The sequence below is a fragment of the Falco cherrug genome, chromosome 9, assembly GCF_023634085.1.
Source record: "Falco cherrug isolate bFalChe1 chromosome 9, bFalChe1.pri, whole genome shotgun sequence".
In the NCBI taxonomy this organism is placed as follows: domain Eukaryota; kingdom Metazoa; phylum Chordata; class Aves; order Falconiformes; family Falconidae; genus Falco; species Falco cherrug.
The window spans coordinates 35,113,653-35,132,047 of record NC_073705.1 but is presented as its reverse complement, the minus strand read 5'-3'; the positions used below and the strand labels follow the sequence as shown (position 1 = coordinate 35,132,047).

Sequence of the window (18,395 nt, the reverse complement as noted above, 5' to 3'; positions counted from 1 at the left end):
ACATCTCTGTATTTTTTAAACACCTCCTGGGTTAGTGATACCACCGCCTCCCTGGGCAGCCTGGTCCAATGCTTCACCACCCTTCCAGTGAAGAAAGTTTTCCTAATATCCAATCTAAACCTCCCCCAGCACAACTTGAGGCCATTTTCTTTCGTCCTGTTGCTTGTTATCTGGGAGAAGAGACCGACCCCACTTGCCTACAGCTCCCTTTCAGGTAGCAGTAGAGAACAACAAGGTCATCCCTGAGTCTTCTCTTCTCCAGACTAAACCGTCCCAGTTCCCTCAGCTGCTCCTCACAGGACTTGTGCTCCAGACCCTTCCCCAGCTCTGTTGCCCTTCTCTGGACATGCTCCAGTACCTCTACGTCCTTCTTGAAGTGAGGGTCCCAAAACTGAATACAGTATTTGAGGTGCAGCCTCATCAGTGTCAAGTACAGAGGGTCAGACATGTTCTTCTAAGTAAGAGCTGTATATACCATGAGATTCTGCAGGAATCATAAGGAAAGCTGTGGTATTAGCTAGAGGCTCCTCTGCATAAGGTAGCATCAACCACGCTGTATTAACGTAGGAGGTTCCGTACGTGAACAAATCTGAGCAAAAGAATCCAGTGAAGAACTTTTGCATCTTCTTCCCACTCACAGTGGCTAAATTCAACACTATAATCCATACCCTAAAGAGTTTAATTAAGAAAGTGGAAAACATCTAACAGAGGCTGCAACTCCAAAGAACAGATGAGAAGAACCCTCCTTCCTAATGAAATCCCAAGTCATTCAACATCAAAGTTTAAAAATGATCTTACTTTTGACAGTTGCTGTTCGGGTGCAATTGTAGAGGATGGCTAACTCCCCAAAAACTTTGCCAGGTCCCATGGTGCACAGCTTCACGCCTTCTTTTGTCACTTCAACCTTCCCATCTGGAAGGGGGGGGGGGGGGGGGAGAAAAAAAAATTAAAACTGAAATTAAATTCCTTCACACAGAAGTTTTAAAATGTATCTCATTATACTGTAAATAAAAACACCAGAGCCCCACAACTTGAAAACCAATTAAATGCATTATGAATGAGAGTACATAAACTCAGAAAAACATTAAAAACAACTGCCACATATATAAGCTTTTAACACTTGAGTTTCTTTAGTGGACTATCTGTACATTCTATGTTTACATACTAAGCTCAATATGAAATTTGTTTCACATATTATACTTCAAGGTGAAATTTTCTCCAACTTTCATGTTAAAAAAAGAAAATATTTAGGTCTTTAACAGCACACATGAAAACCATGGAGTAAATCTGCTAATTTTCACTGAGAAACCAATTCACGAGAACACTCATCCATGAATAACACAGCTATTGTCAAAAGGAAAATTACTTTGACCCGTGGCCACTACTTAACTCCCATCTCACCGTACCTTTCCTTTCTAAATATTTCATCTTACAAGAGCAAGTCTGCTTTATCTGCTTACCAATACCACGCCAAGAGGAGACATTTGAAGGCAATTTAAAAGCAAAGGTTGAATGGAAAGAAAGCAACCGAGGGCCAGTCTGGGGGTTTGAAAGGACATCTGAGGAACAAGAGCCAGGAAGAGAGAAGGAACTGAAGATGGTCCCACCACCTTATGCACACACAAGTAATGCCATGATGAGAAGCAGAGTATACGCATGGAGGAAACATTGGGTTATTGTGCCTATGACCACCACTTAGGTTGTAACACAGTGAAAGACAGAAAAGTGAGAATTTCAAATGTTATCAGTCACTACATAGCCTCCTCTTACCCCAAATTAGGAAGCAGATTGTTGAGGGATCCTGCTATACCAGCCCCCAGTACATCACTGACTTGCCCTCTGTGAGTCTATATGTGGCAAGACTGCAGGTCATCATTTTACTGGCTCTTACTCACCTTACAGTATTTGCATTTGTATATCAAACTGATATTTGATATATTTTTGATATATTGATTTGAATACCAATATATTAATATAACAATTTGAAAAATGATAGTTTGATATTTGAAATTTGATACACAAATATCAAACTGAGCCTTAAATCCTTGCAAAACTAGATAACTCCAGTTAATTTGATAAGAGATTATACAACGCTACCTCCTGCAGAGGGAATCCAGAGGTACTCACCACAAAGAAAGACCACCCTCACAAAAAGAAACTTCTCCTACATGATATATATATGCTGTAAAATACAGCCCTGTCAGCCCTACATTATCTGTGCGTAAATCTGCACCGCTATACCCACAACATCCCTCACAGCAACGACTCCAGCCTAGCCATACTACTCTACCAAAACAACACAACAACTGATTACTTACATAAATTTGTGTGTGTGTGTGTATACTTACACATATCATACCTATATCTACCTCTATACACACATTCACACTAACACATAAGGAGGAAAAAATGCCATTTCCTTTGGGAGATGCTGGCCAGCATCCAGTGGGCTGGCAGTCATGGTGTGCACAGTTCTGCAGCTCCCATCATGGCAGAGAGAAATACATAGGATGGCAATGTGTACAGGCAAAGTATAAAGACATGGAATCTGTTGAGTATTAACACAAGCCATTGACGCTGCACCGTTAGCACCTATTAAAAGTCTGCAAAGAATGCACTCACCTATATTCACACAGTAAAGCAATCACAGAAATACTAAAATACACAACAGTAATACTTCAGGGCTATAAATAACCTTGAAAACTAAATTCTGAGGTTGCTGATTTATTGTTAGCTTCAAATAGTGTTCAAATTCATTTCTTGTGTAGGCTAACTTCCCTTTAAAAGTAAATTTATTTTTATCATTATTTTTATAAATGTTTGATTCATTTCTTCATATTAAATATTGATCTATTATGAAGCACAAAAATAGATATTTGTCTCAAGAATGAGCAAAATCAACCTGTAATGGTGCCTCACACACTTCAGAGACTCCTAAATTATTTTGAAAAAGACATTTATTTTTTTTTAATAGAAATGAGTTTCAGCAGAGCTGAAATGGTGGTATTTCTGCAGAAAGCTCTACAACAAATATTCGCAAAGGGAATGAGTTTGCCTCACTTTTAGCTCATCGAGTCATAACTGGTTCCAGAGAAAAGACAGCCAAATATGAGCAGTAATGCACAAACAGATCACATTATTCACAAGCATTTTGCAATCTGTCCCACTGCTTGGATGTCATCTGTTGCTTCCCAAACTAATCCATAGTGTTCATTCACCTTTGTAATAAAGCTACATATATTCCCATATCCCATTTATTTTCTTATAAGGACTTAAAAATAAGAAGCTGGGTTCCGATTCTTACAGCTCAGTAGGGATTTTTTTTGGAGGGAGCATTTCTCACTGTGTTAAAAAATTAAGCGGTTCACTCGTGATAATGCATGATTACAAGTCAATGCTTCATCATCCACAGATGTTCTTCAAAGGTTGAGAGGAAGAGGAGATGAAAATCGCCACAAGGGAGTAACGATGCTGAGAATGACCACTTTGGGGTTGGTAAGAGCTCACTGGAGTAATACACTAGTTCAGTTCCCATCAATTTATAGCCTATTTTTCACATGTAGAAAATTGAGCTCTCACTGCCATACCTCGACGACAAATTCCTGCCTGATTATGGCAAAGGACTTTGAGATTCAAAATGAAAAGCACAATATTACACAAATTATTTTTACCACAGTCTTCATGACAGTTTTACTGCATCAACCATTTCCCCCAGTACACAAAAAGCATATTGGTGATGAAATTAAAATACTAATTTAAAAATACAGAGAAAGTTTCCCAGCACAGTATTTGGATACAGGCAAGAATATGTAAGAAAACTTTCTACAAAAACAAAATGAAAGCAAACTAATTTCAGTTACGGAAGAGGTGGTCGACTTCCAAGAGGCAAAAGTTATTTAGATTTGTACAGTTATCCCAGCCATCACCACCCTTGAATTTCAAACAGCAGCTATGGAGTTGAGCAGAAAACTAAGTTACAGGAAACCCTTGGCCAAGCACAAATTGCTCAAATTCAGTATAGTTTCTGTTTAATACGAACCCAAAGAGCCATACCTGTTAAGAAAAAGATTATAGTTAAAATTTCTCATGACCCAAATGATGTAGGGTTTGGATATTAGTCAGGAAAAAAGACAACAAGCATTTTTTTTTTAATTCAATAAGGATTTTCTATATAAGAACTGCTCAAATTTGGTGGTGGTTACCAATAACTACTCTTAACTGCTTAGCAATTTAAAAGTGCTTTGTTTATAAAAAAACAAGCATGACTGAAATGCTCATTCAACATTTGCATTCAAACTAGTTTTATTCCTAATAAAGTTGATTGAAGCATAGATTGCGGAGAAGACACACAAGACTGTGGGTGCATTTCATTGCTACAAAACTTGATTCTTTCAGAAGTATGTAACACGACATGATGCACAGGCCTCGTTTGTCAAAACCAAACAAAACCATGCTTTTTTGAAAGCTAATAAATTTCATATGCAGTCATTTAAAACCATTTTCTACTAATTCGACTAATTAAGTGGTGGTTTGATTCCAGTGCCTGTTTCTTCCTCTGCAAATTTGAGTATAAAGTGCTACACACAGATGAAATGGCTATATAAAATGTCTCCTGTTTCTACCTGAAACAATCAGAAGGAACGCAAGAATGTGATGATGATGGAAATTACATTCGTCCAGAAAAGCCTCCCTAAATCAGTCTGAACATGAAGGCAACTTCTGTTCCTGCATCCTCCTCTAGACCCATGGCATTCTCCAAAGGAAAGGTTTCACTCATAAGAACACAAGCAATGCCTTAGCAGGGCTGTATTTTATATTCCCACCTCACAACCGAGTGGCAGCTCTCTGCTCAGGTTGCAAACCAGCTCTCTGTTAGTCCCAAGTGGCCTCCTCGCTACCGAAAGGCAGTGCCTCGGCACTGGAGATGCATTAGTATTGTAAACAACAGCTCACAATGACACCATTTCTACCCCACACTAAGTCCAGGGTACAAAACACACCACAGCCTGGTCCACCTCTGCAGCACCACAAATAATGCCAGTTAAAGTAACCAGGTTAAAGTATCCTGCCTGTCCTCACCACCCCTCCTGATTTTTAACAGGGTGCCATAAGGTTGTCCTCATGGTGTTACCTGCAAGGACAACCTGTTCCTTGCTTTCAAGCTTTGTAACCTCTGGATACAGCTGAACACAGTCTCTAAGAGAACAAATGGACCAGTTCAAGAGGTGGTCAGAGCACAAGATGACATTTGAGCAACCTTTGCCCTGGTCCGCCCTCCCAGCTAAAGGCTGACAGTGTTTTATGGCTCCAAGCCCACCTCTGCTGCTCCTTCTCTCCTTTTCCTCTGTGATGCTTCTGATGCCAGAGCAAAGCAGCTCCCCAGTCCTCCTCAGACAGCTGTATTCTTCTACCAAGCCACAAAACAGTCTGCAAGAGACTTTATTAGACAAACTCTGCTGCCGCAAGAGAAAATAGACCTATTTTTTTCCAAGTACAAAAGAGAAAGGTTGAACGGGACAGTAGCCTGAGGAAGGCTGGAATTGAAAGGCAAACGTATTCGATCTTTGACACGACAGTAAGAGATACAGGCAGGCTGCTACTTCCAGTATGGTTTAGTAATAAATGTATTGTTTACTTACAATTTAATGTACTGAAGAAAGTCTCCCATTCTCCTGTTGTGTAATTAAGCTATCTGGAACATTAAACATCTAACAATAAATTCCCCAGACCGTGAGCTAAATTCACCTCTCGTGGAAATAAAGGGTCTACCACAGCTATAAACAGAGGGAATTTTACCCATTTTCTTCTCCTCACTGGCAGCCCATGCAGTGCAGTTTTCTGTGTAGGAAATACCTTGCACTTTTTGATGTATCATCCACATAAAGACGCCAAAAGAAATGCAATACAACATTGATCAATTAATGGCGATAAATTTCCAACTTCTGTAGACATCTCCAGCAGACAAATATTAAATAATACAAGTGATGCTTTACTTGAGGCAAGAAGAAAAAATTGGAAAATGCTGTGTTTCTGTCAAAATATTGATCATTATTGAATTTAACTTCGATACTGAATTTACAGCCGAGCTGATTTTGTGGAGCTTTAGCTTACATTCAAAGTATGCTTTTTTATGTCAGCTCGAAGAAACTCTCACATATAGATGGAGGACAATGCAAATTATTTTTCATATAGACACCGCATATAAAAATTTCTGTGTCTTCACTAGCATGGAGGACTTACCAAAACTGACTGCTGGCAGCTGTATTTTGGTGGCTGTACTTTGGATTCCCCTCAAGTCCCTATTCCTCTCAATTCTCACATGGCCAAAATATGCCCCAGTATCATCTGACCAGTAAGTCACTTCATTAATGGTCCTGCACACAGTGAAATGGGCCTTTGCTATATCACATTTGTGTTTTTGACACACGCTTTCAGCAAGGCAGGTTTTATAAATCAATTTTCTAGCTCAAACGGTGCCATCCATTTGGCTTTCTCACAACAAACATCAGAAGGTGACCAGAGTTGAGGATACAAAGGAGAACGATACCTCCAGAAGCCACCAGCCTGCTCCCAACAGAAACAGCTGTCAGAAATCAGTTTAACTATGCATAACTCAAAATATTTTGAGTTTCACAGATGCTCAGAAGCCTCATTTATATGGGAGACTTTTGTTCTTTTTCCAGGCTCTCTTACTTAAATCACATCCCATCTTTGGCAAAATAAATCTTTATGTTGGAAATTTTCTACCCTCATTCTTTGGATTCAAACACCAGTAACCTCCCTCTTTTATCCTTGTTTATTTTTTCCCCTGTGATCCTCCTGCATGATAAAAGCTAAAGCCTTATTCTCGATTCCTTCATGCAGATTTTTATGTAAATGCCATTCTCCTAGGCATAAAATTTCTGCATTGCCAAACACTTTGCCCTCTTTCCCACCCACCTTTTTACCTGTCAACCAGCACTCACAACCTTTCTTAGTAGCTTGTAAACTAGCTAAGGAAATGGGAAATTATTTGTGGTAGGTGCAGCTAAATATAAAATCACCCATGCTTGCTGCCTCCTAATACATTTGTGGAATGCTGTCTGCACTATTACACTAGTACTCGTGTTTAAATGCACTGTTCAACTCCAACACATGCAACTCCTCCGAACAATGAACAGAAGTGTAGCAGTAAGCAAGCGTTCCTCAGGCAGCTGGAAGTAAAGTCCAGGCTGCTACCAGTAAAGCACTGCTTTGTAAAAAGTGTTTAAAAAATAGCAGCCTCAAATCACCAACTTGCACCCCACCACTGAGGGCAGCTCCATAAAAGCTCTGAAACAGACAGCTTTGCAGTTTTACACATACAGCTTTTGGTTGTAACTCAAGACAGGTTGAAAACCAAAGTCAGTTTTCAAGATTTCAGGGACATACACCAAGACTTAGGGAAATGAAATTTTTCCTATGAAATCCAAGAGTCGATGGCTTCCCTTGCTGCCTTGGTCCCCACCACTAATTCCCCAAGTCCTGGGACTCTCAGCCAGAGCTATGCTTTTCCAAATTAAACTTTGCATGCTAACTACATTGTAGTTGCAAATTTAATTGTCTAGCAATTAAAACTTTAATTACTAAGCGGCTAGTTGACATCAAAGCCAGTCCAATTAAGATTTGTTAGCATTTTTGTTTGTTTCAAAACACAGACTAATAATGGTCTGCATTATTCATGGGGTTGTGCCTAAGCCCCTGTATGTCTTAACTGTGGTGGCTGTAGAGTGCTGCATTTCATAGAGATGAATATTAACAATATTAAAAATAAATTAATGGGTTTTTTTCTTAAAGCCCATCTTAAAGTCTTTTACAGGCCTTTACAAGTCTTATGAGGAGCAGCTGAGGGAATTGGGGTTGCTTAGTCTGGAGGAGACTCGGGGGGACTTCATTGCTCTCTACAGCTGCCTGAAAAGGGGCTGTAGGCAGGTGGGAGTTGGTGTCTTCTCCCAGATAACAAAAGACAGGATGAGAGGAAACATACTCAAGTTGTGCCGGGGAAGGTTTAGATTGGATATTAGGAAAACTTTCTTCACTGGAAGGGTGGTGAAGCATTGGACCAGGCTGCCCAGGGAGGCGGTGGTATCACTATCCCTGGAGGTGTTTAAAAAATACAGAGATGTGGCGCTAAGGGACATGGTTTAGTGGTGGACTTGGCAGTCCTAAGTTAACAGTTGGACTCTTATAATCTCAAAAATCTTTTCTAATCTAAATGATTCTATGATTCTATAATTCTACGATTAAAATAAGCTGGCACTGAATTTCTCCCAGGTCGTCTCCTTCCCTAGGCCCACATTTGTGGTGGCAGCCCAGACTGCAGCATCATTAACCTGTGCTCAGGGAACAGTGAAAATAAGACCATAGGTGTCAGTGGTCATGGTTCACACCTTGAGGCTGCATTTCAGGAATAATGGAAATAGTTCAGGGAAATGTTCTCTACATGGAAAACACTCTTATAGGCATTTGCTCTTACAAGTTCATTGCTCTTACAAGTTACTGTATACCTTCCCCAGGATGCAAAGTTAAATATGGGTCGTTCTAAGCATAGAAAAGTAAAAATACAAATGATTGAAGGACATACAAACAAAGCAGGATCAATTTTGTCCTGTATAACAACACCAGCAAAGCACAGAAGCCATTTTTGTTTTGATATGGCCATTTGGTGCTTTGTCACTTTGAGTCCATCCAATTACACATTAAATAACATCTTTGGCTAAACTGCATCCATGTTCCTCAACTAAACTGAACAATAAATTGCAGTGATGTGACTCAGTAGGATAATTTTTTCTCCCAATAATTAAATGGTTAATTTCTTTTCCCAGATGCAGAAGAAAACAGATTAGGTTGGCTTCAGGAATTTGTCAGCCTGCATGTAATTTATACAATGGGAAAAATTCTACTAGCTCTCCCTTTCTCCTACCAGCTTAGAGGCATGGGTGGAAAGCCACTTTCTATTTCAAGTCAAAGTCTTCCATAACGAACAAGCCCAAACCAGCCCCTTAGTTTTTTAATTTTAAAGATATAAGAATATCTGAGATGATACCTAAGAATCAAAAATGTGTTTCTATACAGCATGAAGTTTCAGTATAATACACCTTCTTCTGCCATTCAGTAAAGCCTTTAACATCAGGAATGGGGCAGTGACATTTCTACCTCATATTCCTCTATTTCTGCTCCTGTGTATAAACAAGAGACATCTGGAAGCCCTAATTGTTTGTTTTCAATTGTATGTTCTAGCAATGCCTTTGAGATATGGATAACAGTAATCGGTTTTATATTATTGGTCCCTTTTCACATCCTAGACCTTGGGGTGGGGGGGTGTGTAACAGGTTCTCCTGGGAGGACAGTAATTATTCATTGCAACTCCATGCAATGTTTAAAAATAAAAACATCTTACATTGCAGAAATAAGAAAAATAACGAAGTGGGGTTCAGTGTGAGCTTACATGTTCAGGACACTAATTATTCATTACACTTCCATGTAAGGTTTAAACATAAAAACACTTTACATTGCAGAAGTTAGGAAAATAACAAAGTAGGGTTCAGCATGAGCTCATACATTCATTAGGATATAGATTTCATCATGCAACTCCAAAATGACAGGAGGGATGGGAGGATTCCCACAATTCAGTGCAGAATTCATGAATGACTATTCAATATTTTATTTCGTCCATGCTGTTCCACACTTGGATTGCAGCCTTATTTATTGGATGCTATTCAAGCTCTGCTCTGAAAACAGAATAATAATTTTTTGTAATTAGTTTTCTTTAGGAAGTATCACTAAGGACCTGGAGATTTTCCTGAACAACTTTAAATGTCTTTCAAAAGTTGCACCTGGGATGAAGCATGAGTTACTCCACCACACAGCAACAAGGACATTTAGGTCAGAAGAACCTACTTAGGACTGTGCAAGACAAAAGACTCCTTTTTGAGTTTAATTTAATTTATTTTAACTATAGTTATTACATATATGTTGTATTCTGAAAGCTCAACTCCACCAATTTCAAATATAGCTTTCAAATAGTCAGCATGTTGGCAAGTTTTAGCTCAGAAAATGGGGAACTTTATTACCCAACCTTTTACAACCAGTGGGTCTCATCCTTACTGGTGTTCACCTATGGCACATGCAAAATGGAAATGGGTTGTCCCAGAAATCAGCCAGCAGATTTAAGCAGTGTCTTGCTTTGGCTTTCCCTGTTATCCAACGTCTCCTTCTCTGGAAAACTTATTTTTTCCAGGGTTTTAGCGATAACAGAGTGCCTCTTTATTCACAGCTCCATGAATTACTCACAAACACAGGACATGCAAACAAAGTAATACATTTTCAGGTTGGGGAAAGAGAAGAAATAAGATAACTCAGGGTTAAACATGAAGCGATACTCTTACACTCCCTGCTTGCTCTGGGGCTATCTAGGGGATTTCCTGTCTGCTGTTTTGAAGTCAGGAGATGCCACCTGTAATCTGCTTTAATGGGATGTCATTAATACCATGCCCTGGTTTCAGCTGGGATAGAGTTAATTTTCTCCTTAGTAGCTGGTGCAGTGCTGTGTTTTGGATCTGGAGTGAGAACAGTGTTGATAGCACACTGATGTTTTTGGTTGTTGCTAGGTAATGTCTATACTATGTGAAGGACTTCTCAGTTTCTCAGGCCCTGCCAGCGAGGAGGCTGGAGTGGCACAAGAAATTGGGAGGGGACACAGCCAGGACAGATGACCTGAACTAATCAAAGGGATATTCCATACCATAAGACATCATGTTGAGTATGTAAAGTGGGGGAAGAAGGAAGGGGAGGGGCTTTCAGCATTATGGCATTTGTCTTCCCAAATAACCGTTACACTTGATGGAGCCCGGCTTTCCTGGAGATGGCTGAGCACTTGCCTGCCCATGGGAAGCAGCGAATGAATTCCTTGTTTTGCTTTGCTTGCACACGTGGCTTTTGCTTTAACTATTAAAATTGTCTTTATCTCAACCCACAAGTTTTCTCACTTTACTGATTCTCTCCCACATCCCACTGTGAGGGAGTGAGCAAGCAGCTGTGTGGGGCTTAGTTGCCAGCTACGGTTAATCCATAACATACCACCAGGTCAATAGTCCTCAAGTTACAAAAAGGCAATGCAGCATTAGAGCTAGTCATGAGAAACAGTAGGCTTTTTATATCCAAACCTTGCCAGCTGAGCTAACCCAGTGGCTCTTACCAGAAGCAGGCTACTTCCTTTCCCTGTCCCAGGTTCCATCACTTTCCCAGCAGACTGCACTGACAGTTTTAGACCCTTTGGCCCTTGTCTCACCCCACCTCAGCATTATTTCCCCAGCATCCCCTGCCTTCGCCAAGCCAGAACTCACACTGAGCGCATGCTGCTTCTCAGACCATGCGCATATGGAAACTGTAAGCCCTGACATGTTTATCCATTACCCAAATTTGGGTAACTTTTGGCAGACCAACTGTAGTAAGAAGGAGGAAACAAATAAATAATGCATTGTGTTAATTTTTGTCATGTTCCAAAATATGGCAACAATGCGAATTGCTGCAAGAGTATTTTGAATATGGTGAAAAATAGCATCTTTCCTTAGACGACTCCCTGGAAAATACTAAAGAACTTCTGACAACATTTTCCAGAATGATTTCATTTTAAGCTGTCATCTGCAGCAGAAGTGTAAAACTCAACCTTTTAAAGTTTTGCAAATGACAGGGAACTAAAAGTGGGGCTTGACAATGCTCAGCACCTGGTCAGTCTTGAGATCAATAATACTGCAGAGTCTCATCTCTAACATACTTATAAAAAGCTCTAGAGTAAGCTTTTTGCTTATTTGATAAAATCTGATGAGAGGAATACCAGTAAATCAAGCAAGACCTGAAGAGTTTACAACTCTACAACCTGCTGGCATAACTGGTGAAACTATGAGAAGTCTGTTTATATGCTCCAGTATACCCTTTTTTTAGCTGAACAAACTTATTTTACCCCCTATAAAACACTCTTGGAGAGACAGTCTGAATTTGATTGACCATTGGGACAGTCTCCCCTAAGACTGCACACTGCCAATTACCCTGGAGCAGTGGGGAAGAGGGAGTCGGTGGGCTCCCTGACCCAATAACCTTGCTGGGGGGGATTTTCCAGTGCCAAAGTTTATTTAGGAGACTTAAGCAGATAGGACGTGCACCAGCCTCTCTGACATCAGCGGAAACCCATGCTGAGGTGTCTACAAACCAGTAAGTATCTACCAACCAATGTTGCCCCACCTCTCCTCACTGGTTGGGACCTGGTAGCAACATAGGAGGCGTTTTGTTGTGCCTTTTCAAAAATGATATAACTATTTTTAACGCTTGCTTTTAAGAAATGGTTTTGCAACTGGGCTTGAAACCATGAATCAGCATGTACAATCTTGGCAGCCCAAAGCACTAACAGTAACACTTTTCAGATTTCATGTCAAGACTTAACTCTAAAGAAATGATTACTGGAGATAGGAGCAGATCTGCATCCAAATTTCTACCCTGTCTGCAGAAACATTTTAAAAAATAGGGAATGGAAACAAAGAAGGTGATCGTCAAAATCTGTAACAGCAGCCTAGAGGCAGAGAGAAGCTCGGAGGATTGAGATCATCTGAAAAAAGGATAAAGAAACTTCCTCTGGGCTTTCAAGGTAGGAACTAAAATCTAGATAAGAGGAAGGCAGGAATGTTAACTAAAGCATAAAGAACACAAGACGTACCCAGCAGAGCAGGGAATAAGCATGAAGAGCAATGGGACGTAAAAAATGTGGCAGCACAGAGAGAAAATAACCCAGGTAAACACATATTGGGTTGGCTGGTGGAAGGGAACAATGAAAGCTGTCCCAAATGTCAGCACATCTTGGACAACACCACATGGCAATATAGCCTGTGGGCATGCACAAATAAAGTGGCAAACAAGACTGTTGGACAGAAAAGTCATGCTGAAAAAGTCATACCTAACAGAACGAAAGATCTGCCCAAACCAACTCAAAGCAAGATTTCACCCTCAGAGAAGTAGAAGGGATGGACTGATGCTGTTTTAACAGCTCAGATTTAGTTCAAAGGCCTCTACAGGTTATGGTCAAACCTCCCCGTCTGAAACAAACCTCTTGCAAAGCACTCTGCTAACATCACTCTTGAAGTGAGAAGCAAATAGATACTGTCTGGCGTGCTAATGATCCCAAAAGAAATACTCTGCCTCTGCAGAGATGTTAATTCTCAACTATCTTCTCTTGTGAACTTCACAAGTAAACTCTGATGCTAAAGTATATTAAATGGGTATCTTCCACTTCCAGCCAGGTGGCTTACGGCTGGGAGGATCTAAAACTTGGGGGGGGGGCGCGCGTTGTTAGTATGATTTTTATTATTATAAGGATTTTGCTAATGGTGGAACCTAGAGGAACCAGTCCCAAGTGGAGGTGCACATCCTCAAACACCATATAAAACATTCAAATACAGACACATACACATATCCTCTTTCCATGCTTAAATTCCAATATATTTACAACTGTAATATATGTGTTCAGGGTTATGGATACGTGACGTTCAGAACTCCCTTCCAACATCTGTTATTTTGTGACTCTATAAATTGCTTCTGATATAAGGTTTGTTTCAGCCTAAAGATGTACATGTAGGATTGTGCAACTTGCATTGACAAGCACCATATAATTAGTTTGTTTGCAATGAGGCTGTAAGACCATGTTAAAATCTGTAAGATGGTGAAAAAAGCTGCTAGAGAACCTCTTAAAATAGGGTGTAAGTTGGCAAACAAAAGTAACAAGGACTCAAGGAGATCATTAGCTATTGAGCAGACAGAGAATACCAAAAAAAAAAAAAAAAAGCAATTAAAGTCAAATCACATTTTGTCTTAAGTACAACATTCCTGAAGATTATTCAGGTCTTTAAAAAAAAATAATTAAAAAAAAAAAAAAAACAAACACAAAACCAAACCAAACGAAACCAACCAACCAAGAAGAAAAACAAAATGCAATATATCCCACAAGGAAAAAACAAAAAGCCCGTCAGTACAGACAGGAAATGATGTTTGTCTGGGACAGATTTGTTACAGGCAGTGCAAGTGAGTACTAATGGAGTCACACAGGTGCCTTGCAAGGCCATAAACCTCTTCCCTTGACTGCAATTCCTTACCAGATACATCTTGCTTGTTACAGCACTGTTTAAGATCAGCGTGAATTTGTCTGCACTGCACTGATTTTAGTTTCTCCCCTTCAACTAGAGAGCCTCCCAAAAAATTAACAAGTCTGCCTGATTCACTGAAGATGCTCAAAAAATGATGGACTAGTGTGCAGATGGAGAGATAGGCAGGCTCCTGAGTAGGATTCAACATGGCAGACTATGCTTTTACTCATGTAACAATGGCAAGAGCAGACCACATTCATTGCATGACTACACAAACCTTACTACCCAGCGGATCAGCTGAAGGATTACAAAAAAAAACCACTTGATTCAGTCTCAGATAATTCAGGAAAACAACGTTAAATTTGGTTTGCACAACTCTTTATCCCTGCTGTCAAAGCCCATGACTGTTTAGGCTGATACACAAGGTATGGCATGGGATGCAGTGAGACCCATTGCTTCAGTTGCAGAGCAGCAGCCCCAGCACAAGCCCCAGCCAGGCAGGTTTCAGGAATAAGAGCAGCCATGGAGCTGCAAGGCAAGGGCCAAGGCACAGCTGAACAGCACAAAGGGAGGCAGGGAGAGGAGTTGGGTGCAAAGAGGCATATTTAAGGTATACACACACACATAAATATAACATAGTAGTCCTCCCTTAAACACTAAAAAATTGTTCACCATCCCCCACTGTACCTGCTGTGGGGCACCCACACAGAAACAACTCCAGCATAAGAGGGTTTGTAGCTGCTAATTCCACACTTTCTCAATTTTCAAGTAGATAGCACAGCATGCCAAAAAAAAAATCCCAACTGTGATTTACATGTTGGGGGGGTGCTCAGTTAGAATTTGATTTTTGGGGAACTAAAACAGTTAAGGTGAAATTCAAGAGAACACGCTTTCCTGCGGCCAGTGGGAGATGCACACAGGTCATGTCGGTTCGTCCTCATACACAGTTACCCCACTGCTTCTGAGACCTATATAAGAAAAAAAAGTGATCTAAGTGAGTTTCATATTTATCCTACATAAAATGTTGAAAAGCCTGAACACTTTTCAGGGAAATTGTGTTTGCTTCTCTAATTCGACTCAGTCTTACCTTGATAAAGAATCTCAAAAACAAACAAACTCAGCAACCTCAAATACAAATTGCTTTTCCCACAAGCAAATGATTCTGTAGAAGAATGCAGTCAGTCCACCCAGCCAAGCTGCAATGTTTGACTCAAATTCCCATTTTGGCTGAGCAGCTCTTAACCTGGAATTGCAACTGCAATGCCACAAGTGCAACCTGCCCCTTTTTGGTACTCAAAGCCTCTCGTGAACACCACCCACCAATGTATCTGTACACTGATGGATATAACGGCCAGGACTGCTGCGATGGGAGGCTGCAGGAACTAGACTGCGCTTTAAAAATAAATTTACCCCATGAACAACTCATTACCCTGGCTCACAGCAAACCCATACAATGACAGAACACATTGCAAGCCAGCTTGCCTCGGGTATGGGTGCTTTCACATCAGGGTATTCAGAGATTCCTTTGGATAAATCCACACTTGAATATTTCTATATGATATCTTGTTTCAGTCTTTAGTAAAATGGGCCACAGCAGCCCCTCAGGCAACCTGGTGTTAGGGTGGGAAGTGTGAACAGGCTCCAGCTGTATTTTGGAACTCTGAAAAATGACACATTACCATTCAAAATAGGAAGAAACTAGTTTTATGATTTATAAAGAGAAGAGGAATGAAGAGGCAGGTCTGTACCATGGCACCTAGGCTGGAAGTTGGATGAAGGAGACAGATGGAGACTGCTGACCCGAAGGTCAGCTCTGCTCCCAGTGGTACAAGCATCTCTGGTTTTTGATGGTCTCCAAACTGCACAGACTTAGTTCTTCAAAAAACAAAGCAACAGACAAGAAATGTTACGCTCGTCTTCAGGGTTTCCATAACAACATTTTTGTTACTGATGTATTTCAAATGCTGAGAAACCCTGATTTTTTGGGTTTTTCTCAGGCCTTCTAAGACACTTGGTTAACTTCATCTCTCTTAAAATACTGAGATGCTTTCTGGTGAATACACTGAGAAAACGCCTTTTTTGTCACCTGCTCTGAAGAGCTGTTAAATGACGCTACCCAAACTTATTTTCTAGTTGCAGTCCGTCCCCGTCCCCACCCCCCCTTTAGAGCTCTGGCTTTCATTTCCTGGCTTTTCAAAATATTTTGGAAGTATTTCAAAATGTTAGCAAAAAAACCCAAATAAAAAAGGTTGAAGCTATAAACATTTAAAACAGTGGAACTGACCAGTCAATTTTAATTTTTTATTCGAATTAAAATGAAAACCAGACTTGGTATGAAATGTGATAAGTGATATCGGGACATGCAGTCCTTGCAATCTCTTATTAAACACAACAGAACAAAACCAGAGGTTGAGATCCCCTTTGAACAGCAAAAGCATCATTCCCTTCTCTCCCTTTTTACTCACGGTAATCATGTGCTTGAAAGGCAACAATAAAAAAAAGACACATTTTCGAAAACCTGAGACAGCTACTTCATATGGAAACTGCAAATCCACAAAAATGAAAGACTAAAATCGATAAAAATTTACATACGGATAATATTTTGCACTCTATTATACATGTGTACACCCACATATAAATACACTCTGAATACTGTTTAGAACATATAATTCAGTTGACTGACAAACACCTATAGCTCTGAATGGAAATGACACTTTGCAAAGACAAAAATGGTTCAAGGGAAATACTGAATAGCTCTTCCAGCTTCTGATACTGGTCACATCCTTTAAAGACACTTTATGGGACTAAAACCCATGCAGTAAGTTAAAAGGCCCATTGGGCTCATCAGCCAGACAATGTAAGTGTCCTGGTCAATTCTGATCACAGGGTTAGGTAAACAAAAAGTGTCCCCAGATTATAAGTTTTCTGGCCTAACAAAGAGGTAGTTAAAGGCTGGGAAGCATCCAAACCTCTGAGCCCCATATAAAGATGCAGATCAGAGGACTGAGGTCTGTGCCAGACAGCTGATGTGTGTACTCTTCACCTACAGCTAGCGGAAGACTAAGCATGAACAAGTTCAAAAATACTTAAAAACTGAGCCAAGTTTCAAGGTAGAGATCTTGCAATAACCAGAGAAGTCTTTACCTCTTTCATGCAGTACCAGAAAAGCTCAATTTTAGCTGGATTCATTCAAGTACTATGATGCTATAATGCTTTTAAAGGGCATTGCATCAACAGTGATGTGGTACGTGCTGCTTCGCTACCTCTCCTAACACCTTACTATGGATGTTAAATAATGCAAAGAGAACTGTATGGATAATCCACCTGGGGGGCAGCTGGAGATGAAGACTTATTTGCTCCTTCGAACTCATACTGCTTGGCAAAGGAGACAGGCTGGGCCCTCTGTCTTCACTTCTGCGGCTCTCTGATGGTCACTGGTGGCAAATAACGTAAAGGACTCCAGCCTGAACATGTGATGTTTGTGCAGGTTCCATCTCTGGAGGTTTTTACAACCAGACTGATTAAAGCCCCAAGCAGCCTGGTCTGACACAGAGCTTGCTTGAGCAGGAAGCTGCACTTGAGAGCTCCTGAGGTCCCTTCTGACCTGTGGCATCCTACAATCCTATCTTCTTCCTCTATCTATAAAAAGAAGAGGGGCTAAAAGGGCTGTACAATTGTATTACCATTATAAAATGCACATTTGAAGGGAAAAAAGTACTCTTGCCATTGCTACTGTCTTTGGAAATGTGGCACCTTACCACACTGTGCTCTGGGTGCCAAGTAACAGCAAGTCTACATATACGACTACACATCTCATGTTCAAAAAGTGCAGCTGCTCTCTTTCCCTATTTTCCATATATTACTGGTAAATAAATACCTGGGATGAGATTGAACTATGGTCCCCTTCATGGACCTGGCAGCTGGAAGAAAAGCTTGGACCACAGCCTGAGCCAACAGGCAAAGTTCTCAGTCGAGTGACTTTGAAGAAGTAAGAGAAGGTCTTGAGTAAATCAATGTTTTCAGCTGACATCTGCAATGAGCCCAGGTTTCCGAGTTACAGAGAACCAGTAGCATGTTTGTGTTTTCATTTCTTGTCCAGACACAAAAGGTTTTGAATAGTTGGTCAATAAAACTTAGCAGTGCTGCAAAACGTGAACAATTTATTCTGAAAACAAATCCTTTTCCATTTAACTAAACTCTCCACCAAGACGGACACTGCTAGATTCCCAGCCACCTTCAAAACAAACT

At 40.4% G+C, this 18,395-nt stretch overlaps 1 protein-coding gene across 2 annotated transcripts in view; it reads right to left on the bottom strand.

The window, feature by feature from the left end:
• PRKG1 (protein kinase cGMP-dependent 1) overlaps nt 1-18,395 on the bottom strand; it is a 508,935-nt gene that overhangs the window by 306,943 nt on the left and 183,597 nt on the right. For both annotated transcript variants that reach the window (XM_055721117.1, XM_005446262.4), the window contains exon 3: nt 799-912. In XM_055721117.1, coding sequence (XP_055577092.1) covers nt 799-912 — 114 coding nt within the window. The remainder of the gene's footprint in view (nt 1-798; nt 913-18,395) is intronic.